The sequence below is a fragment of the Nematolebias whitei genome, chromosome 10, assembly GCF_014905685.2.
Source record: "Nematolebias whitei isolate Nwh7 chromosome 10, NemWhi1, whole genome shotgun sequence".
NCBI classification, from domain to species: Eukaryota; Metazoa; Chordata; class Actinopteri; order Cyprinodontiformes; family Rivulidae; genus Nematolebias; species Nematolebias whitei.
Window position 1 is genome coordinate 31742649 of NC_056507.1, and position 23050 is coordinate 31765698.

The window sequence follows — 23050 nt, forward strand, 5'->3', positions numbered from 1 at the left end:
TCAGTGGCAACTCATTCCACAGTCGTGGACCTGCAACAGAGAAAGCCCTGTCACCTCTGAGCTTACGACGGGTTTCTGGGACTGAGAGAAGCATCTGGTCTGCTGACCTCAGAGAGCGCGGTGGGACATATGGCTGCAGAAGATCAGTGAGATAGGATGGGGCGGAACTGTTCAGTGATTTAAAAACATACATGAGAATTTTGAATTGGATCCGAAGGTGAATGGGTAGCCAGTGCAGGGACACACATGAACATCACATGAACACACCAACATTGAAACAGATCAGCAGCAACATGAAACAGATCAGCAGCAACATGAAACAGATCAGCAACAACATGAAACAGATCAGCAGCAACATGATGTGATTTTTTTCACAATGATTATTCTGGTTAGAGATTCATGAGTCTAACAGCCTCAGGGTAGACGCTGTTCCTCAGTCTAGGGGTTCTACACTTAATGCACCTCAACCTCCTTCCTGAAGGGAGTGGGGCAAAAAGTGTGTGTGCTGGGTGAGTGGGGTCCTTCATGATGCAGGTGGCCCTCTTCCTGCATCTGGAGGTGTAGATGTCTGTGATGGTGGGAAGACTGACTCCAACAGTCTTCTGTGCAGCCTTCACCACTCTCTGCAAAGCTTTTCTTTCTGCAGCTGTGCAGCCTCCATGCCACACATTGATGCTGGAGCACAGGATGCTCTCCACTGCACACCTGTAGAAGGAGGTGAGGACTGAGCTTCCCAGACCAGCTCGCCTCAGCCGTTCCAGCTGAGGTTGTCATTCATGTGTGCACCCAAGTACTTGTAGCTGGAGACCACTTCCACCGCAGATCCTCTTATGTTCATGGGGGTGTAGATGTTTTTGTTCCTTCTGAAGTCCACAATCATCTCCTTTGTTTTCTTCACATTGATGTGAAGGTTATTCTCTTTGCACCAGCTCTCCAGGTGTTCCACCTCTTGCCTGTAGCTGGACTCATCATTGTTTGTGATGCATCCCACCACCGCTGTATCATCTGCAAACTTTACAATGTGACAGCCTGGATGGGTAGCTGCACAATCATATGTGAGCAGAGTAAACAGGAGGGGGCTCAACACACATCCCTGAGGAGAGCCAGTGCTGAGGGTTATGGTGGAGGAGGAGAAGTTGTGGATCCTCACTAACTGTGGTCTGTTTGTTAAGAAGTCTAGTACCCAGTTGCAAATGGAGGGGCTTAGTCCTCATGTGAATAGTTTGTCCATCAGGGTTTGGGGGATCATGGAGGATGGATGGAAGGAGGATGTGAAGTCCACAAAGAGCATATGGACGTAGGAGTCCTGCTCCAGGTGGGTGAGAGCAGTGTGGACCACAGAGGAGATGGCATCCTCTGTTGATCGGTTTTCACAGTGTGCATACTGGTGAGGGTCCTCGTTGATGTTGATGTTAGTTTTTATGTGAGTCGTGACCAGTTTTTTTAAGCATTTAGCGACTATCGGGGTGAGGGCCACTGGCCGATAGTCATTCAGTCTGTCTCCAGGGTAAGTGAGGTGTTAAAGATGTCTGCCAGCACCTTGCAGAGCTGATCGGCACATTCTTTCAACACTTTTCCGGGGATGTTGTCTGGTTGCCTTGTGCGGATTAATCCTCCTGAAAGTACTCCTTACTTCGGCTGAGGTCACGTTGAGATGCTCTTCATCTGGTGGTGAGGTGAGTCTGGTGCTGGGTGGTCTGTTTGGGTCTTCAAAGCGTGCACAGAACTTGTTGAGGGCATCAGGCAGAGATGGGTCTTTGGGGCATTGTTCACTCCTTCCTTTATAATCTGTTATTAACTTAATGCCCCTCCACATGCTCTGAGGGTCTTATGAGATGAATTGACCCTCGATCCTCTGTGCATATGTGGCCTTGACCTTCTTAATACCAGCAACCAGCTCTTTCCTTGTCCTACTCAGCTCCTCTGAGCTTCCTAGTAGTAGTAGTAGCAGCAGCAGCAGTATCAAGCCTGGATTTTCTAGTAATCAATCAATAAATCAATCAAACTTTATTTATATGGGCCCTTCCTAATGGGAATGTAGATCAGAGGGCTTTGCACAATACAAATTAATATTAAAATATTGAATGGTTTGTGGACAGTTTCATAAAGGCTGTAGCACATAAGTTACTATTGAGGTTTAATCTGTGAAGTTAGCTTGTTCCGGGCCAGGCTAACTGCTGGGTTTGAGTAGTATACTTAGGAGTTGTCCTGAGAAAAAGTGTCTCTTCCATGTCCGTGTTTTTACCCATCATTTTTCTACTTTGCTTTCACATCAAAATACTTTAAATCTGAGTTGTTCCTACAGACTGGATGTTCTGACTAAATCCATTTTTCTTTTCTTGAACTCATTTACATTTTTCCACTGTTTACAAACTGCATCTAAAATTCAGTTTTAGTTTATTTAAGTATATTGCACCAATACACAGCAAACAATATCTCAGGTTGTGGTTTGAAGGAAACTTTTTTCTGACCCAGGTCAAATGAAGCTGAACTGCTTTGTAATTTTTGTTGTATTAGTTTATTAAAAACATTTTGAAAACATCAGCAGTTTATGAACAATAAATCAAATTTAAAGCATGTATTGACTGTCACTGCCTTGTATGTCTGCAGATGCTTTGAGGTCTTCAAAGTAATCCATAAACTGGTGAACACAGAGGAGGACATCCTGATGGTGAGGAAGAGCTCTCTGTCAAATGTTGTGTTTTACAAATCTTTTTTCAGAGTCCCACTTTGAAAACAGATTTAATATGTATTTATTATTTTCTTTACAAGGTGGCTACAGATGTTATCAGGGAGTTTGCAGCTGATGGTGTCAAGTATTTAGAGCTCAGAAGCACGCCAAGAGAAGAAAAAGACACAAGTAAGAATGTTGGCAAGGAGTCGGATATTTAAATGGGGTTGTCGTCTCTCTGCATCGTTCCACCGATCGATTCTGCTTTATGATTTTTATTTTCAGGATTAACAAAACAGAGTTATGTTGAGACTGTCATCAAAGCCATCCAGAGGTGTAAAAATGAAGGGTTGGACATTGATGTCAGGTAGGCAGACTGAGTCCAGCTGCTCTACTTTTCTTTACGGCACTGAAGCTTTATTCAACAGTGTTGTCTGACTAGATTTAGTTTATTTTAAAAGGTTTCTGGTGGCCATTGACCGCAGAAATGGGACGGAGGTTGCCATGGAGACAGTGAAACTGGCTGAAGAGTTTATGCTGTCATCTGGTGGTCTGGTGGTGGGAATCGACCTTAGTGGAGATCCAATGGTCTGTAAAATATTTTGGTGGAAAATTCCAATATTTCAGTAGACAATGAGATAAACTGGAGTACTGCAGTGACTGGGTTTTACCAGAGTATCTTTCCAGGGATTCAGTATTTTCAATAATAATTTTGTGCATTTCTTCATTTAGACTGAATGGAAATCGCTTTTTTAAACATTTCCTTAAAATTATATTTTTGCTGACATGCAATACGTTGAGGTTGTGTGATGGTGTAAAGTTTTTCTGTAAGACTGGTTATACACTGCCTGGCAAAAAAAAGTTGTCACCCAAAAAAAGTTCACACACTAATATTTTGTTGGACTGTCTTTAGCTTTGATTACATCATACATTCACTGTGGCATTGTTTCAATAAACTTCTACAATGTCACAAGATCTATTTCCATCCAGTGTTGCATCAATTTTTCACCAAGATCTTACATTGATGACTAGACACTAGTCATGATGGGTGCATCACTTCACCTGCCTCTCTTCTTACCCTGATGCCTCCATCACTCTGGAACAGGGTAAATCTGGACTCATCAGACCACATGACCTTCTTCCATTGCTCCAGAGTCCAATCTTTATGCTCCCTAGCAAATTGAAGCCATTTTTTCCAGTTAGCCTCACTGATTAGTGGTTTTCTTAAGGGTACACAACTGTTCAGTCCTAATCCTTTGAGTTCCCTTCGCACTGTGCACATGGAAATGTTCTTACGTTCACTATTAAACACAGCCCTGAGTGCTACTGTTGTTCTTCTTCTATTTGATTTCACCAAATGTTTAAGTGATTGTCAATCACGATCATTCAGGATTATTTTCCGGCCACATTTCTTCCTCAAAGACGTTGGGTCCCCTCTATCCTTCCAGTTTTTAATAATGCGTTGGACAGTTCTTAACACAATTTTAGTAGTTTCTTCAATCTCCTTAGATGTTTTCTCTGCTTGATGCCAATGATTTGACCCTTCTCAAACAGACTGACATCTTTTCCACGACCACGCAATGCGTCTTTCAACATGGTTGTTTAAGAAATGAGAAGCAACTCATTGCACCATCCATCATCTTTACCCGCTTCTTCCTTTTTGGGTCATTGGTGCCCATATCCAGCTGTCATTGTGCGAGAGGCGGGGGTCACCCTGGACAGGTCTCCAGTTTATCGCAGGAACACGAGACAAACAATCATTCACTCTCTCGCTCACACCTAGAGACAATCCAGAGTTACCAATCAGCCTAACATGCATGTTTTTGGTCTGTGGGAGGAAACTGGAGTACCCGGAGAAAACCCACACATGCACGGAGAGAACATGCAAACTCCACCCAGAAAGGCCCCCGGCCTGGATTTGAACCAGAGCGACCTGCTCGCTGAGAGGCAGCAGCTCTACCAACTGCGCCACCGTGCTGCCTTGTTTTTATTATAATAAAATAATTTATTAAAACATTATTAACCAATATTTAATTAAAATAAATTGTACAAATCTTTGCTAAGCAATAAAACAACAGCGGTCTGCAGTCTTACCCATGATTGCAGTTTTGAGTAATGAACAAGGCTGGGAGATTTTAAAAGCCTCAGGAATCTTTTGCAGGTGTTTAGAGTTACGTCGTTGATTCAGATGGTTAGGTTAATAGCTTGTTTAGAGAACCTTTTCATGATATGCTCATTTTTTGGGACAGGCATTTTGGGTTTTCATGAGCTGTATGCCATAATCATCAGAATTAAAACAATTAAAGACCTGAAGTATTTCAGTTGGTGTGCAATGAACCTGAAATATATGAAAGTTTCATTTTTATCTTTACATTATGGAAAATAATGACCTTTATCACAATATGCTAATTTTTGAGAAGGACCTGTACAAACTTCAGACACCCTAACCATGGTGACTTTTAGGAAATGTTATTGTTGATTTATGCCATATTATTGTACATTATTGAGGCTTTTATTTGAAGGTGGGCCATGGAAAATATCTGCTTCCAGCCCTGGAGAAGGCCAAACACTGTGGACTGAAGTTGTCCCTGCACCTTTCAGAAGTACGACCTTTTAAAACTTTTTTAAAGTTTTGTAGCCCTGTAATGTGCACGAGTTGTTAAACAGAAAGGTGTTTGCAGGTTCCCTCCCAGCTGGAGGAGTCAGACTTGCTGCTCAATCTTCCTCCTGACAGGATCGGTCATGGAACCTTCTTACATCCTGAAATGGGTGGATCTCAACACCTTGTTGACAAAGTGGTGAAAAACAGGATACCCCTCGGTAAGACTCAGGCTGCAATCTGAAATAAAGTGCAAGAACATCTATGCAGGCAAAAAATTTTTTAAATTCTTTATTTTCTCCTAGAGATGTGCCTGACATCAAACGTTAAAGGACGAACGGTGCCAAGTTACTCCCAACATCATTTCAGGTACTGGTACCAGTTGGGACATCCAAGTGTGATCTGTGTAAGTTTAATTTCTGCACTCTTACAGCAAGAACAAACTTTTTCTTTCTTCATATGCATTTACATCCCCAAATTGGAATCATTGTAATAAAATCTTGTTTAAAATATATTTTTGTTTACTTAAACGTCTTCAGACTTCCTTACTATATATATATATATATATATATATATATATATATATATATATATATATATATACATATATATATATACATATATACATATATATATATATATACTATACATATAGTACTATATATGTACTATATTCATTAAATATCTAACTTTTGTAGGAAAGCGTTTGCTAAAATCATAATTTCGGTTTTAAATTTCACTTCTGAAGGTTGTTTGGTTTGTTTTAAACAACAAATGTGTTTATATCAAATTGTTCATTTCACTCTTTGGTTTAGGTTTATTTAAGGAGCCAACATCTCCCAACGTTTTTTAATTGATTTTAGTTTTAATGAGAGTTTGCAGCTCATCCTGAAACCTAAAAATGACTGTTTTGAAGAGAAAGGAGTGAGGAGTCTTGTGGAGGAGCTTGTTACATTTAATAAATAATAATGACACAGGTGGCACACATTCTGTCTGATGAAATGTTTCCTGTGAAGGGAAAAAAGCTAAATCAGCAATAAAGCCTGACTTGTTGTTCTTCGTCTCGCTCCAGACTGATGATAAAGGAGTGTTTTGCACAGACTTGTCTCAGGAGTACCAGCTGGCTGCGTCTACGTTTGAGCTCGGCCATGAGGCAGTATGGAGGCTGTCCCAGCAGGCCATAGACTGGGTCTTTGCAGACGAAGCCCTGAAACAGCAGCTGAAACAGAAGTGGAGTGATCTACGGCCACAGGTGCTCAATTTACCTGTTCAGAAAGTTTAAATGCAGGCACCTTAAGTTTTAATAGTTTTTAATTTACAAACATGTTTTTACAATTGTTTGTAGAATTGACTTTATTTAACAAAACTAAAATACAATGAAGTGTTTGACACGAATAAAAAGTTATTTATTCAATACAGTGGGCTGAAGAGTATTAACTGTGGCTGATTTACACTTTACTGTAAAAATGAAAAAAGATGAATTTTATGGATAAACATTTGTATCTTCACGTGAGTGCAAGCCATTTGTCTGGTTACGACTTCACTCTGTCACGCCTTCTTTCCAAACTTCCCGTGCTTGTCTTTGTTCTTCTTGAATTTTCCATGCTGCATGTCCTTCTTTTTTAGCTTCTCTTGTGGAGGAGCCCCAATATTTGTTGAGCCCCCTTCCCACTTTCTCTTCTTGTCACTGTTGGGAATATCAAAACATGAGCAACGCGTTGCTACAACAGCCACTCTTCTCTGTTTCTATCCTGAGCAACACTCACCTTTTGATGCTGACAACACCTGTGCTCCCAGCGTTCTTCAGCACCTGGTCCCACTCCTCATCATCTCCACGGATCTTGTACCTGAGAACACACAAACCAAGACAAATACAGTAAACGGCTCTTTGATTCAGAACTTGCCACATAATGACCAAAGTCCACTCTTCTACTCACGCCTCCAACTTCATGTCCTTCACTTTCTCTAGATCCTTTTTGTGCTTTTCATCAAACTCTTTGGCAGCTTCAGTCTGTTGGTCAATCAAACATACATGCTGGTAACATGCGCTCATTTAATTATGTCTTTTTTAATGGCACTTACTTTATAAACTGACAAAGATGTTACAATAAATTTGTTGTTTGAGATAAAGCTTATGTCCATGAATAAATAAATCAGTGGACTGCTTTAAAAGTACAACAAAATCAAATCATACACTCCATGTTTGTAATGTCTGTTCAACAGCAGGCCAGCTAAATGAAGCCGCTTCATTTCTAAACAAAAACATTAGCTTTAGGGTTTTAGAACATCAAAACAGATTTACTCTGAAAGTACTTGTGCTGATGGGTTGTGTGGAAATGCAAAGTGCTAGTGAAGCTTAAACATTTGATTTTAATGACACAAAATCAGTCTCTGTGACTTGTTTTCACAGCGTTAGGAAGTCCATCTTCTTGATGGAAGATACATGTCTAAGGAGGTCCAGTGAATAAAGAGATTGATAAAACTATTAAGATAAAATAATCCTTTAGAATTTGAAGCATGTAAGATAGGTCATCAAGCAAGGAATCACCTCTAATATGAGGGATAAATGCAGAGTCCATTTTTATATTAAAAGGTTAACTTGTTCCTGTGCAACAGAACTGAGGGACCGTCTGCGCTTCAGACGGGGTTAGCTTTTATAAAAGAAAAACTATTTACTTTTTCCTCCTCACTGTTACTTTAAGGCCAGATTGGAGACTACAGTGACTCACCATCATTCTTTTTCACTTTTAGTACTTTTACTGCATGCTTTAGTATTTCTTGTTTGTTTTTAGTGAGTCGAACCAGTTCTTCTCATCCTGAACGTTGACCTTGTGTTAACCTGCATATGACAAACAATAACCTAGGTGGTAAATGGACTGTATTTATATAGACTTTCTATCTTATCAAGATACTCAAAGCTCTTTACACTAACCCGTGTCTTCATTTACCCATTCATACAGCACTCTAGATCTCTACAAACACTAATCAGTTCAGTTTATTTATATAGCACCAAGTCACAACAGAAGTCCTGTCAGGGCGCTGAACAGAAGTGCTGCTAAGCAGTGGTTAGCACACAGCATCAGTAGATAACTCTGCAATACTAGATGGATGTGTCAGCAGTCATCTTTTTTGTATTTTGTTTAGTTGTTTTGAATAGATATTTCATATTGCTCCAATGCGCCCTGCATTTACAAGATTTTCTATTTTGTTTGACATCTGTGCTCAGACAGCAGCTGATTATTTTCTGTAGCAGAGAGCAGAACGGGTGAAAGACTGTGTTCACATACCAGATCTTCATTAAGGCTTTTGACGGTTGGATCCATTGTAACATCTTTAGAGTCTACCATTTCAGCTTCAATAGCTTTTTCTTGGATGCTGGTGAACGCCTGGTAAAAAAAAATAGAAACGACAAAGCGCTCGTTAGAGAAGCCATTCAAATGACAGGATGAGCAACACGTTTGTTCAGCAGCGTAAACGCACTTGCACAAGTTTACGGATCAGACGGTTGAAGAGACCCATGAGCTGCGAGCTTGGGAGATCGAGTTCTTTTTCCAGCTGGTCCACAGATTTGTGTTGTAGTCCAATTCCCAGCAGTAAGGCCTGGAGAAGGAACGGCCAGCCAGTCAGCAGTGAGAACAACGTGCTCCATAACAACAGAAAGAAAGATCTTGGCTTCAGGAGAAACGTACACATTGTGCTGCTGAGATGGAGATGTCCCCGAGCTGTCTGAGGAAGAAGATGCGTGCCACTGCTGGGACCAGGTCCATGATCAGGTGGTAGTCCACCATGTTCCTGGAATACAACTCCAGCCGTTTGAGGTCGTACGGGGTGAAATGTGTTGCCAGCCCAGAGCTGCTGACGGCTGTAGAGATCAGAAATGAGTCAGACCAGCTGTGAAGTCCTGTGACTAAAACCTGAGCTGGTTAGTCCCCAAAAACAACTTACTGGTGGCTTCCTCCTTGGACTTCTTATTCTGCAAAATGCTTAGTGCCAAGCTTGGATTAAAGCCACTAAACTTGTAGGAGAGCAGAGACAGGAAGCGCCGACGAAAATCTAAAGAAAACAAACTCCTGTTTAGACGGAGCGCAGCGGGTCTTTCCTCAGGTGAGGCAGCTACTCACCTTTCCAGAAGGCAGACAGCCACTGACTCTGCTCTGCAGCCTCGTCTGTGTTCAGCTCTTTTAGCATCACACACGAGTGCTCTCCAGTCAGGTCATTCTGGACGCAAAGGCACACGTCACTGATTAGAGTGTCACAGCAACACAACAGACACAAAATGACGGATAAATAACACTCACAGCTGTTTGTCTTAGGTAGACTGGAGTATAGCCTGCCCTCTTCCAAAATCTGTCAGACAGCAAACAAGTTTGAACACGCGACTCTTAAATGATCCAAACCTCCTCCTCTGTACTGAACTGACCTGAGCAGCTGTGCAGTGAGGCCATAGGAAACTCCTAAATAGTCCAGCTTCTCCGCTCTCCTCTCGCTGAGCTTCAGCAGCAGAGGAGGGAGCTCTTTTCGCGGCGTGATCATCTCCTCCAGCAGACTGACGGCCTGAACGAGAAAGTTTCTGTCAGGGAAACGTGTCCCCTTAACAAAATGAAACCAGACAGTTGGAAACGTTCTGTTTGACCTCGCTGCTGACAGAGGTGATTTCACTCTGGTTTGGTTGAACGCTCTCATCCATGGTGGGGAACTTGCCCTCGTAGTACATCTGCAGGAGCTGGAGAGCTCTGGAGCCGTAGCCCATCTGTTGGGACAGGACGGAGTTAAACACGACGCTTCTCCAGCCAAGAACTAACGAACAGGAACTTCCCCGAGGATCTAACATCCCTGACACACTCAAAGTCTTGAACCAGGGCCACAAGAACTAAAACATTGTTGATAAACCTCGTAGCATTTTGAACCGTCTTGTTTTATCGTGTGAAAGATAAAAATGCTATGCAGGAACAGTAAATCTTAACTGGCTCACCCTCAATGTTTAGACTTGATGTTTCTTCAACAGAAGCAAACAGCTTTCTGCTGCAGCAGGAACTCAGGCAGGAAGTGGTGCAAACGTGACGTCAAAATGTCCAAAGTCATCAGTTGGACGACAAGAACTACCATATTTTTCTGCCTGTAAGTTGCGGGTTTTTTTTGCATAATTTACATGCCCTGCGACTTATACACTGAACTGACGTATTTGTTTTTTTTTTCATATTTATAAACCAATTTTTGACCGAGTTATGACTGTTTTCACTCATTCTGACTGAAAATATTGAAAACTACTATTTTCAGCCACTAGATGGCACTCAAGTAGTATGGCATGCCGTTGTGTCGTGTAATAGGTAAAAGTGGCTATTAATGACACAATCGGCTTGCCACAGCTGCCACCTTCATCCAGCTGCCTGGAGCAACCATCAAATCAGTTTCATTTCACTGCGCCGCCACGGAGAAATGCAGCTGATTTGACCATTGAAGTGAATTTATTAAGGAAAGTTCAACAGAGACACATATTTACTATAAAGTGGAGCAAACAAATAATTGTTTTAGGTGGTTATCTTGTTAAATTTTTAATAAATGTACAGCGAGTCCTCCCGTGCACGAGCCTATTTCCATGTATTGGCTTTTGAAAATGCAGCTGATTTGACCGTCAAAGTGCATTTATTAAGGAAAAGTTCAACTGAGACACACCTTTACTATAATTTAGAGCAAACTAATAATTGTTTTTAAAAGTGTTAATCTTGTTGAAATCTTGTTAAAGTCCTCCCGTGCACGCTCCCGTGGCCGCCATTTGGCAGCCAATCAATTATTGGCACAACACCGGCCCACATTTGCAGGTTGTCAGCGGTGACGCGTAATAAATGTGAAGCAACATATTTGTGGATTTTTCCACTTTATTAGACATTTTTGGACTGATGCGACTTGTAGGGCGGTGCGACGTGTACGGTGGAAAATACGGTAGTAGGATTAAGATGATGTGCTGCTGTCTTTTACCCTATTAGGAACGTTTTATCTCGTTTATGTCTGAGGCTATAATTGCGTAAATAACATTTAAGTGCATTTGATCAAAGGAGACCAGCTGTACAGTACAACCAGTTTAAAAATAATACTCAGGTTTGTACAAGTTCTTACCCCTTGGTAGTCTGGATTGACAGCAATTCGCACCACTCTGCCTCCAGACAGGCTGCCAAAATCTGGATCTTGAAACTGTGATGGTGCAAGCAGAGGATTCATTGTTTCACTGTCAAAACGTGAGCAGCGACGATGCCGCAGAACACTTGAGAACCGTCGTGTACCTGTTCTGACACAGTCCAAGGTATGAGGTCGCCGGAGGCCTTCCTCCCTCTGGACAGACTGTTGAGGATGGACTGTCTCGATATCTCTCCCTCCAGACAAACCTGAGGAAGCACGGAGGGGTCAGAACAAAAAGCTGGTTGAGAAGAGCATCTCTACAACGTTGTGGATCACCTGCACCACAGCGAGGACTTCAGGCAGCGAGTTCTGTGTGGGAGGAACGGGCGGCAGGAGGCAGAAGAGATGATGAGCCGGAGCATCGGAGAGCATCTGCAGGTCGTTGGGGGAGTTCTGGAGCCCAGAGAAACGACGAGTCAGCAAGAACACAGACAGCACACAACAGGAAGTGTAAATATACACTGCAAAAAGAAGAGATCACCTTGTAGTGTGACGCCACGTAGAGAGCCATGAGCCTCTGCAGAAATGCTTCTGATGCTTTGTGGTAACAGAAGAGTGTGTCTCTGTTTACGTAATAACTGGGAGGTAACCACTGAGGAAACCAGTTTCACCTGGGAGTGACACATCGCTGACAACTTACACGTTACATCAATTCATCGGTTACTGTCCATAAAAAGACTTGAGCCTGACCAGTGAGTGATCTCAAAATAAAAAATCTGATTTTTTTTAAAGAACATGAACACACCGTCGCAGCTAGTTTGCACCAGGAAGAGGTTTTCTGTGTAGGAGATTGTAAACACCCTGAAGATTCTTTAAAATTAGTTATTGTTCTTTCCAAATACAGTATGTTAGACACAAGTATAATTTAATTTAAATTGAAACCTTGCTGGGAAAAAAAACTGTCTGGTAATATGATACAATTTTTAAGTTTTGAGGATATCAAAATGAGAGAAAGATAAAAAGTGCAAGATTAAAAAAAACAAAAAGTTATCCCAATAAAAACGGTGCAGTTTGAAAGCATAACTTGAATAGTTGAAATTCTAAAATGCGGGTCCACACTTACTTGTCAACAAAATACTCGTCTGAAGCCACCAAAAACTAAGTGGAAGCACGAGTCACGACTGACCCACGTCAACATTTGACCTTTAGGAGTCTGGTTCAGAAAACCAGATGCACACATTTTAATTTTCCGTTTCCTTTTTTGGGCACAGACACCTCCGTCTAATCTGGAGGATTTTATTTGTACATTTTTCCACTGAGAGAGAGAAAGAACATTTATTTGATGTTAGTTGTTGTTAAAAATGACTCAAACTGGAATAGACAGATGAGATTTAAAATCTGCTGACAATAAGCAAAGTCTGTTGATTTACTAGTTTGAGCCTAAAACTATTTGTGAAGAAATATTTCTTCCTTTTTCGACATTTCTTAATCAACACAACTAATTTAGTCATTATGGGCAACAAAAGAGTGAAGGATACAGGTCACAGGTCTGTGGAAGCGGGCAGCCAGAGATGAGTCTGGGAATGTTGAGACAGTCGAGGCAGAGCAGCTCGTTCAGCCACTTCTCCACGGGGTCTCTGGGTGCGTAACGGATGGACTCGTGCAGAGACGCCTCGTGCAGCGTGCGAGCTGTGTGCAGAGACGGGTAAACGACAGTCAGACGACAGGAGCGTGCTCGGGACGCTCAGAGAAGAGACGTTAGTGGCAACCTGCTGCGAGCCTGGCGGTGTTGGTGACCCTGTTCTGTGCCGACATGCTCTGCTGGCTCTCTGCGCTCTGCTGCTTCAGCTGCTGGATCAGCTTGAGGGAGAGCGAGCGCCCGGTGCCTTCGTACCTACGAACAGCCAGCCAAACCATCAGTGGGGGCGGGGTCACAAAAAGACAACATCTAAACATTATGGTGAAAACTGTGTTGTCTTTAAAGTCCACAAAGTTCTGACAATGAATATAACGATTACAGAAAAAACAGCAAAAACAAAAAAAAAAACTTCCGTTATTTTAACCTTATTGGTCAACATATTTATAATAATCAGGTTTTGATTTTTCATTAGACTCTAAAAGACAAAGATGGGTGATAATGTTTTTGCTCATGTGTCTTAGCAAAGTATTGCACGAACCACTGAACAGACTTTATTGAACCTCTCAGAAAGTGATCACTGGACGCACTAGAGGCGCCATTTCTAACCTGGGCCCGAAGCTCGGCCCGGGTCAGTGTCGGGCTTTTGGCCACGATCCAATTATATGGCAACATGGCTTGCCGTACTGCACCAGCTGCATGTAGCCATTCCACCGCGAGCTGACCAGTCTTGAAAGAGGTAAAATAAGTTCAGTTGAGCTTCAGATGGAGTGTACTGCCAGGAAGCGATCCATCGTCCAAGTAGACGCTCGTTCAGCCGCTGCACTCAGCGGACGCGCAGCCGACGACCAAAACAGGTGACATCCCAAAGCAGACATGTCAGAGCATGGTCCGGCTCTGAATAATGCAGAGTGCAGGCAGAAGCAGGGATTTAATGCGCTTTGACGGCCATGAAAGGACAAACACCTTTTCAGCTCCGATCTTGTGCCCCTTTTACGCAGCTGCACGCGTCCGCCGACCGTTAATAACTATATATTATATAGCAGTCATAGCTTAATTAAAAATGTCAGGGGGTGGGTGTTTCGGGTTCAGACCAGTAATTACTGTTAGTTCGTCGGGTCGGGTGTGGTTCAGAAATGATGGCTACGGGCTGGGGTCGGATTTTTTGGGGCCTGAATGCAACTCCAGTGAACGTCTAAGACTTGAACGCTTGTGTCAACACCGTTTCAAATGGCTGCCACAGCGAATCACAAAAATTAATGTACAGCAGTCCCTCGTTTATCACGGGGATCCATACCATGAAGTACAGTAGTCCCTCGTTTATCACGGGGGATCCATATCCTGAAGATAAGTAAAAAAAAACCGCTAAGTATGAAAAACCGTGAAGGGAATAGCAGTACAAGTAGTTTAGTATATATATATACATATATTAATTTTGTTTTAAACTCTTCCCACACTCTTGCAATATTCTAAATGTTTCTAAACTCTAAACGCTCTAAAAGAGCACAGCATGTCATGATTTCAGCTCCTTGGCCACGCCCACTTCTCCCTGGCAGAGCAGAGGTCTTGACACATACAGGAGGAAGTTTCTGCAGCTGTGGGCTGCACAAATGTGCCACAGGGGCTAAATAATTTAAGATAATTTATTTTAAATAAAAATCCCATGCTGATCGTGCGGCTCATCCATCAATCAGCCAACTGTGTATCATGTTTAATCCTAATTTGAAAAACCGTGATGGAGCGAGACCGTGACAAACGAAGCGAGAAGTAGCGAGGGACTACTGTAACTTGTTTATTCTCTAGATAATGACCTAAAATTTGTCGTAGCAGTACCTGAAAGTCATCCTCAACACATTCTAATCGTTACATCGCATGAGATTAATGATTTTTTTCACGGCGTGTACAAAAAAAGGAACGGCTCCGTTTCTTAAGGTGACTTTAGTTAAAAGCATGAAGAGGCAGGCAGTTTGCAGCACTTCGATAAATGCTGAGCTTTTAATTTAGTCTTTAGCGTCGCTGTCAGGATACAACGAGCCTCTGTTCTCAACACTGACCCGTTGATGGTGGAGGCCATGAAGACGAGATAAGGCCCCAGCAGATTCTTGACCAGAGGAAGAGGGATGGCCGCAGCCTCGTCAATGACCAGCAGCTCAGCTTGGCCCAGCTTCACTGCATCTCCGGGGTGGATGTACTGTCAGACAGGAAACAAAGGTCAAACTCCACTTCTCAGAAACCGCAGGAGGAAAAACGGGCGCGCTCGATTCCATTACCTGGATCGTCTGCCGGTGCTCTTTGAAGACGTTCACTCGCACCACAGCTTTGCTGAATTCAGGATTCAAAGACTGGATGATTTCGTAGTCGTGATGCTCCTGCGGATTTAAACACGAAGCGGTGACGTCGTCGCAGCATCGACAGTTTCATTCTCAGGGAGAAGGTGTGAGGTGTACCTCGTACTGCAGCGCATCGAAGCCTTTGAAGATGAACTCGAACATGGTGTGAAGGTTGTCTGGGCTTGGCGAGGTCACGAAGATGTTCGAGTAGCTAGATGGAAAAAACAACAGACACTAACTGGTGAGAAAAGATGACAAAACAGAGAAAAGCTGAAGAATGGACTTCTGTGACATCATTAAAGTAATCTGTACCCAAACGCCACCGCTGCAGCGACAGCCAGCCCCATAGCGGCAGACTTGCCTCGGCCTCGGGCAGCGGTCAGAGCCACGGTGCTCCTCAGGGTCTTCTCTGAGATGGCTTCGATGAACTTCAGCACGGCCTTGGCCTGCAGGGAAACACAGGGCGTCCATGTTCAGCGGATCGCACCATTTATCAGAACCACCTGCGTTAAGCAGGTTCGTAGGGTGTGAAAGGCGCTGACCTGGTCCATGGTTTTGCAACAGTCCACCAACACGCCAACAGGCTGCGTGTCCTGAAGGGACTCTTTCAGCTCCTTCAGCTCCAGGTCTCGAGGAGATAAACCGTCCTCCTGAGGGAGGAAACAATCCATCAGTTTGCACTGCACAAAAAACGTTTCCTTCCTGTACACGACAAACTTGAAGTATGTCGTGTGATGTCGTTACTGCAAAATCATGCTACATGTGTTAGTGCTTGGAGTATGTGCTGAGGATGACTCAGCTACTACTAGGCCTGTCACGAGAACAAGTTTTGCTGGGTGATTAATTGTCTCAGAAATTATTTTGATAAACGATAATATTGTTTGAAATTTAACAATAATTAGTAATTACTGTTAAATTTTAAAAGAAAAGTTTTTTTTTTATTTTTGTGCGGAGTACTTTTTTTTGACCACTGGATAAAAACCAAAAAATGGATAGTGAGGGAGCGAGCAGCTTGTCTCCTTAAGAAAAAATGGGAGGGAGGCCCCTTGACGTGACATGGGCTGTCTCTCTTCAGTTCTCAAAATGGCGGACGCTCGGTGTGGTTTGAGATCTTTAGCATTTTTCACACAAAGATTTTAATAAAAAAAAAAATCAGTGAACAAGTTCTCAGCTTCTTTTTGCAGAGAAAAACTTTTTACACAAAGGCACGGGTTTCAACTGTGACTATTGAGCTTTGACAAGACGGAGGTTTTTCCCCGAGACCGGCCTGCTAGCTTAGCTTCTCAGCTTAGCTGCTTTTAACGATCCAAAAACACAATTTTGAATGGTTCAATGGATTTTAAAGAGAAAGGGTGGGGGTGGGGGGGTCAGTGAAGAGCACCGGAGTTGAGCCTTTTGTCATCCAGGGTCTTCAGTAGAAAGAGAGACACGAAGAAACGATAAAGCTGATAAATGAAAATTATCGACCTAATTTTCATTTATCGTGATTAATTGCGGGCAGCACGGTGGTGCACTGGTAGAGTTGCTGCCTCTCAGCGAGCAGGTCCCTGGTTCAAATCCTGGTCCGGGGGCCTTTCTGGGTGGAGTTTGAATGTTCTCTCTGGGTACTCCGGTTTCCTCCCACAGACCAAAAACATGCATGTTAGACTGATTGGTAACTAAATTGTCCCTAGGTGAGAGAGAGGGTGAATGGTTGTCTCTTTGTGTCCCTGTGATGGACTGGAGACCTGTCCAGGGTGTCCCCCGCCCCTCGCACAGTGATTGCTGGACATGGGCACCGATGAACCCCATGACCCTAAATGGAAGAAGCTGGTAAAAGATAATGGATGGATGTGATTAATTGATTTATTGTTTGTCACGACAGGCCTAGCTACTGCCACAACAAATTATTAGCTCAAGTTCTGTAAAGTTGATAAGCACCAGCATTTTTGTGTTTTCTAAGACTGATCAGCTGTGGGGGCCATCTTGAAAATACACTCAGGCATTTATCTGTTTTCACCCTTTTGCCTTTAGATGTGGGCAACAATGAGGAAACTAAACTAAATACAACTCAATGTACGTTTATTGTATCTATTTCTGACGAATGCTTGTCTGATGGACTGAACAGCTGCAGCACAGATACCTGAGTCTTTGGGGGGACCGGCTTGATGTTTGCCATGTGGCTGGAGATCGGCAGGATGTTGAGCTGGTCGTCGATAACGACACAGTTTTGGCAGGATGCGAGGGACAAAATGAACCTGTGAACACAGATACATATTTATTCCATTCAAACTTACGTCCTGTAAGAAGAGTGAGAAATACCAACCTCTCATTGAACCTGCCCACCACGTCATGATGAGCCTCAGTCCTGTATCGAGTGTGCACATCCTGGGAGAATAAATAAATACATGAAGGACTGCTTTGGTCGTCTGTGAGATGTGGAAGTCAGTGGAGTTTAAGACGTACCATAGTCATGGTGTAAAGCTGCTTCAGAGACTTCATCGTCCGGAGGAGCAGGACCACTAGACCCCCCCCTTCCACCGTCTCGATAGTTCGTGCCAACAGGTTGGGAGTGAGAGCTTCAAAATCCTGAGTGACAGATTAAACAGTACATGCTGAACAGCTTCTCTCACTACGACCAGGACAACCTCAGGTCAAAGGGTCCGAAAAAGTTTCACAGAAAGTTTTTTTTTTGGGAAAAAATAAAATAAAATCTTTCAGTGCAGGAATTTTTCTCCTGGATCCACGAGCAACTCAAACATTTGGAGTTCAACCACCGACCTGTAGGACGCACATGCCGAAGGTGTTCCCCAGGATTTTGTGCGTCTCGTTGTAGTAACAGTAGCGGATGTTGGTCGCAGCGATGAAGAGCTCAAAAGGGTCGTCCTGGTTCAGGTTCAACGTCCCACTTTTGATCTTCTTCTGCAGCTTTCTCATGCGCTTCTTCCGGTTGCTGTTTCAGACAAAGTGAACATATCACAACTCTAAGCTCCTTTCCACCTCAGCACATGGCAGTTGTATCCCTCTAGGTGTGTGTGTAGCTGGGGTGGGGTGGGGTGGGCACCCACCTGCTGAAGCCCAGGTCTTTCTTGTAGCACCAAAGTACTGAGGGTCGAGCTCTGACAGCAGCTTTAGACAACATGTGATGAAGAATCACCACCTGGACCAGAGGCAGACTGGGGTGAGATGAAAAACTAAAATCACTTTCTGCCTTTGACAGCAAGAGCCGACTTACCTGATCTCTCCCACGATCCCCCACCACCACAAACATGCTCCGGTGCTGCAAGGCGACTCCATTCTCAATCTGGACCCGAATCCGGTTGTCTACCTTCTTACGAACTGTCGCCATTTTCCTGCCAGAAACGGAAGGCGCATAAATAACAACAACAAAAAAATATCTAGAGAAACACACACACACGTGAAAAAAACCTTACAGCTACTTAAAATGTCAACAAAGGAGCGCAGCACGATAAAGACAAACAGCGGAAATAAACACGTAATTTAACATTACCTTTTATTTAACTGTGGAGGAGTTATTCACGAAAATATGTCCAAGAAGAGGCTGAAGCTACACACACAAGAACATCACGATGTTGATAAACTCACGTGCAGACGTCAGTTCATGAAGGACCCCTGAGTGACGTCATAAACGCGCGACGAATGAGGCAGGTCGTTGTAACATATAATCAAGCAACGCTCGTATCTCCAAACTACTTTATCTTGATAACATTGTTTAGCTAGTTAGGATAAAATATGAGGAAAAAAAACTTTTCTAATTTATATTTCAATTACTTTACGAGTGTCTCGGTATTCTTTAAGAATCACTGAGAAACAAGTTGATAAAAAGTTTGACTTTTAGAATTAGTAGTCATTAAAGATGTCTAAAAGACAGTTGTTAAAGTTTCCTCTGGTGTCAACCTCATATGACTTATTCTTCACTGTATCATCTTTATTCTTGTACTGTCTTTGACATTACCTTCTTTTATCTTCCATTTGTATTTGTATTCCCATTTTCCATTGTGTATTTAGTTGATGTTTTTCTTAGTTCATATCTTAGATGTTATTACTGTTTTTCTTATACATTTTATTGTTGGATGTAACTGGGACCCTGTGTACATAATTTCGCTCCACCACATGTACCACATGAGGTGCGAATGACAATAAAGAAACTCTGACTCTGACATTTGTATTGCATCATGTTACAAATGTCTGAAAAATAAGTTCCTTTCTACTCTAAAAAGTTTTTAAAGTATGCAAAACTCCCTAAATATTAATCAAATGTTTATACAATTAATGCAGAGCAATGTTACCATTAGTTCAAGTAAATGTAAAATTCCATGAGTTAATTTATTTTATTTGGGCTGAAACTGTTGGAACTAAAATTTATTCTGATCTATTAAAACTGACAAGTAAAAATTCGCTTTTTTAAATAAATTAACTAAAAGGCTTCTAAACAGTTACAATTATGTAACATTTTTGTTTTATAAGGGCATTTCTTAACAGATTAGGTTACACAAAAAAAAACTTTTTACAGATAATCTGTATTAATGAGAACTCAAAATTTTCAGTTCACAATAAAATCATGCCGAATCATCACGATGATCATACAGTTGCATTTCTAACTTTTTGTTAGCCAATGAACTAATCACATCAGATCAGAAGCAAAGCAGTTATATAAAGAGAGCAAGACAAGTTAGCTGTAATTTGTCAAAATGTTGTGGATCTAGTTGCACTTCATTTGACGTGAAAATTAACAGCTGGCTGTTCCAGAGGTTCCAGCTTTACATCTGGATATGCAGCAGCTTCCCCTGACAAACGACATGGAAACTATTTCAACAATAATTGAACTCGTTACAAAACTGCACCTCCAATATAATTTAAACTAAATGTTGCTTTTTAAAAAGCAAAGTATTCTACAGATAATATTTGGTAGCGCACACTAGACCATTTGCCTTGCAAATAACTAGATTTAAACCACAAAGGAAAAAAACACTCAGAAATGTGATTATGCAACACAACTTTATTAAAACTTTTGAAGCGACATCAATTTACAAATAAGGAAACGGGAGCTCGTTAAACAAAAATAATTTCTGTTGAACCAAAACGAGAAAAAGTAACCAAGAAAGGGAAGGGCCTCCCATGATTTGAACCAGCAGTGGCCTGTGCGTTTTTTTTTTTTATTAATAAAAAAAATATATATAACCTATGAAATCTTTCAAGTTTACAGGAGTATTGGAGCACATGGCCTGTGTGACCCAATGATTGGATCTACAGCTCGCCTTGTGTTTTAACCTTTAAATTGTTTATTATTTTTTAAATAAAAACGGGCATGAACTTGGATTGAAGGAATAAAAGACTGATGGAGAACAAATAGAAGAAAGCAAAAAGTGAGCTGGGGCTAATGCATTCATGGGTTTTAATTTTTCAGTGTGGTGCAGATTCTTCAGTCACAGTCACGATTAAAGGCCATTTCAGGATCGCATTGCTTGAGTGCTTCCTCTCGAGACTCCTCTGGCTCCCTGGCTGGCTCCTCGCTTGTAGTTCTGTTGGTAACCGTCCTGGAGTAGGAAAGAATAAAAAGATGTTTTAGAAACTTTCAGAACAGTCTTAAGAAAACCAACATACAAAGACTTGAGCTTCCTTCATACCCTTTGATAATTTCCATTTGAGTAGTCACGAGGTGTGCTGAACTGGGTCTGTCCATATCCGGAGTTGGGAGTGCTGGCGAAAGCAGGGCGATAACCATCATAACCACCTGAAATAAAGAATGACTACTCTGTTAGACACGATGGACCCGTTAAATCTGAAAATTAACAAAAACAGAACTTCAAAACTTCTGTTGTTGCAGGTATTAATCAAACATAAAAATAAAAACATCCAAAGTACACGAATTTAAGGATTTCATAAAAAGCAACAGGACTTTTTATTCAGGTGTGTTGAAGATGTTTCATCTACCCGACACGCTGCTTCAGTTCTGGTGTTCTGTTGGGAGTAACAAATACAACTAGAATCACACAAATGCTGCTGATTATCCATGCTGCTGATCTCATGCTGCTGTATTCATTCATGCCCATCTGCTCAATACAGACTCATGTTCAGGCTGCTGTTTAATATCCCGTGTTATTAGTGTTTGTGTATATCTTAGATCCTTGTATACTGTATACCCTGTGTACACAATTTCGTTCCACCTCATGTATCCCATGTGATGCAAACGACAATAAAGAACCTTGAACCTAATGGGAGTTGTTGGAGTCCCACGAATCACGGACCCACCCATCTGTACTGTGAGTCTTTTGGGTCACACTTGTGAGTTGTTCTCCAGAGAGACCGACGTGTGAAGAGTTTCAGCAACTTGTCTCAAAGTTGTAATGGCTGTAAAACGGCCTGACAGGAGACATGGCTGCATGTAGGTGTTTGATGGAAACAGAGCATCCCTTGTGTTCAACGTGTTTCTCTGTTTCATGTTGAAGGCTTCCTTCACTACTCTCAAACAAAACGTCTTTGTCCAAAATGTTTACGCTACAGTCCTCAAGTGTCCCTTCTCTTTCATGTGTCCCCCTTCAGTTTCACAACCACCCTAAACTTGAAAAGTGACTAAAACCCTTGAACTCTGAACGTTCACAACAACCCAAACCACTCCGAGCTGGGGCAGGTGCGTCAGTGATTTACGTGACTGGAAATTTTACAACATACAGTCACATGGACACAGACGTGCTCATCTGGAGTCACTTATCAGATGTTAAGTTGCTTCTTCCATAAGGAGTGTCAGACCATTTCATCACTACATAGCAATGCTAGCGAGACAATTCTAACCCATGTTTACTGCTACAAATATTTAGTCCTAAGTGTCATAAAGAGGAGGGAAGATGTCAGCATGAAAGCAACAGAAGGGAGAGCAAATGTTCATTTTCACCTAAACTCGTTTGGTTTTGTTAAGAGCAATAAAAAATGATCCATAAGAAATCAGAATCTTTGTCAAACGATTATTTAACTGCTTCCATCTACTGTGAAAAACACGGCAAGCTTTAGGACGATATTTAATGTAAATATAACGTGTTACTAACTGCATTTACAATGAAAACAATAAAACATGTTCACATGCTAAATTGTAGGCCGAGGTCAAATTGTTTCCCACTCTCGGTGTACGGTGAAACCTTTTAAAGTTATAAAACCAACCACCATGGATCAGTTTTCTCATTCAAGACAAAAAACAGCAGATACTCCAACGGGAGCAAAAACAGCACAAAAGTTTACCAAGAGTCGCAGCTCATTATGTTTTAATACACAGAGAAACCATGATCACCAACTTTGTATAATCAATGATGAATCAACGGTCATTGTCCGTGCAGATGACACTTTAATCTAATTTTACATGTGAGAAGACGGAGGAGCAACACGGCAGCCCACCAGCACAGAAGGAAATTTAAAACTCAAAATAAACCCGGTGCATTAAATAACACACTGTGTTTGTTAAATAGAAAACACAATGATGCTAATTATGCTAGCATGCTATAGCTGGTGATGTAATTATAAAATCTTCCTCCTTTGACCAGAACCCTTTAGTATCTTGATGCATGCTCAATAATCCAGGTAGAAAAATTTAAAAAAGTTAAATCTGGTCCTCTGGACATTAAAAAAAAACCCAAAACAAAGCAAAACAACAAAAAATGTAGAAACGTTTCGTCTCTCGTCCGAGAGACTTCTTCAGTCTGAGGTGCTGT

General features: G+C 41.9%; 4 protein-coding genes across 4 annotated transcripts in view; 1 reads left to right on the forward strand and 3 right to left on the reverse strand.

Moving 5' to 3' along the window:
- Window positions 1-6552, forward strand: part of adal (adenosine deaminase-like) — a 17863-nt gene extending 11311 nt beyond the window's left edge. Inside the window, exons 2-9 of the mRNA XM_037683050.1 lie at window positions 2611-2671; window positions 2773-2860; window positions 2957-3038; window positions 3133-3259; window positions 5194-5274; window positions 5353-5491; window positions 5576-5676; window positions 6343-6552. Of these exons, the coding sequence (XP_037538978.1) occupies window positions 2611-2671; window positions 2773-2860; window positions 2957-3038; window positions 3133-3259; window positions 5194-5274; window positions 5353-5491; window positions 5576-5676; window positions 6343-6552 (889 nt within the window). The remainder of the gene's footprint in view (window positions 1-2610; window positions 2672-2772; window positions 2861-2956; window positions 3039-3132; window positions 3260-5193; window positions 5275-5352; window positions 5492-5575; window positions 5677-6342) is intronic.
- The window catches only part of LOC119416376 (tetraspanin-18), a 285233-nt gene that overhangs the window by 89903 nt on the left and 172280 nt on the right, over window positions 1-23050 (reverse strand). The gene's annotated exons all lie outside the window — the stretch shown is intronic.
- On the reverse strand, window positions 6495-18965 carry nat10 (N-acetyltransferase 10). Its single transcript, XM_037683606.1, has 29 exons — window positions 18841-18965; window positions 18565-18682; window positions 18398-18489; window positions 18111-18282; window positions 17796-17918; window positions 17656-17717; window positions 17473-17587; window positions 15893-16000; window positions 15663-15796; window positions 15468-15561; window positions 15291-15389; window positions 15075-15211; window positions 13154-13278; window positions 12923-13073; window positions 11926-12022; window positions 11721-11837; window positions 11549-11650; window positions 11385-11459; window positions 9904-10020; window positions 9691-9824; window positions 9569-9617; window positions 9392-9488; window positions 9216-9323; window positions 8960-9132; window positions 8751-8870; window positions 8558-8656; window positions 7208-7281; window positions 7037-7117; window positions 6495-6957 (listed from the first exon to the last, which is right to left on the reverse strand). Exons 2-29 carry the CDS (start codon window positions 18676-18678, stop codon window positions 6819-6821), a joined length of 3108 nt encoding a protein of 1035 aa, XP_037539534.1. The 5' UTR covers window positions 18679-18682; window positions 18841-18965; the 3' UTR covers window positions 6495-6818.
- Window positions 20511-23050, reverse strand: part of caprin1b (cell cycle associated protein 1b) — a 20930-nt gene continuing 18390 nt past the window's right edge. The window contains exons 17-18 of the mRNA XM_037683608.1: window positions 20978-21084; window positions 20511-20887 (exon numbers count right to left, since the gene is read on the reverse strand). Of these exons, the coding sequence (XP_037539536.1) occupies window positions 20801-20887; window positions 20978-21084 (194 nt within the window). The 3' untranslated portion in view covers window positions 20511-20800. The remainder of the gene's footprint in view (window positions 20888-20977; window positions 21085-23050) is intronic.

Excerpts from the sequence above, each read along its gene's own strand:
- nat10 (XM_037683606.1), bottom strand. The coding sequence starts at position 18,678 with ATGGCGACAGTTCGTAAGAAGGTAGACAACCGGATTCGGGTCCAGATT. Across the intron at positions 15,212-15,290 it reads AGCACCGGCAGACGATCCAG|TACATCCACCCCGGAGATGC; the intron begins GTAATGGAATCG and ends CCTGTCTGACAG. Across the intron at positions 13,279-15,074 it reads ATGGCCTCCACCATCAACGG|GTACGAAGGCACCGGGCGCT; the intron begins GTCAGTGTTGAG and ends GGCTGTTCGTAG.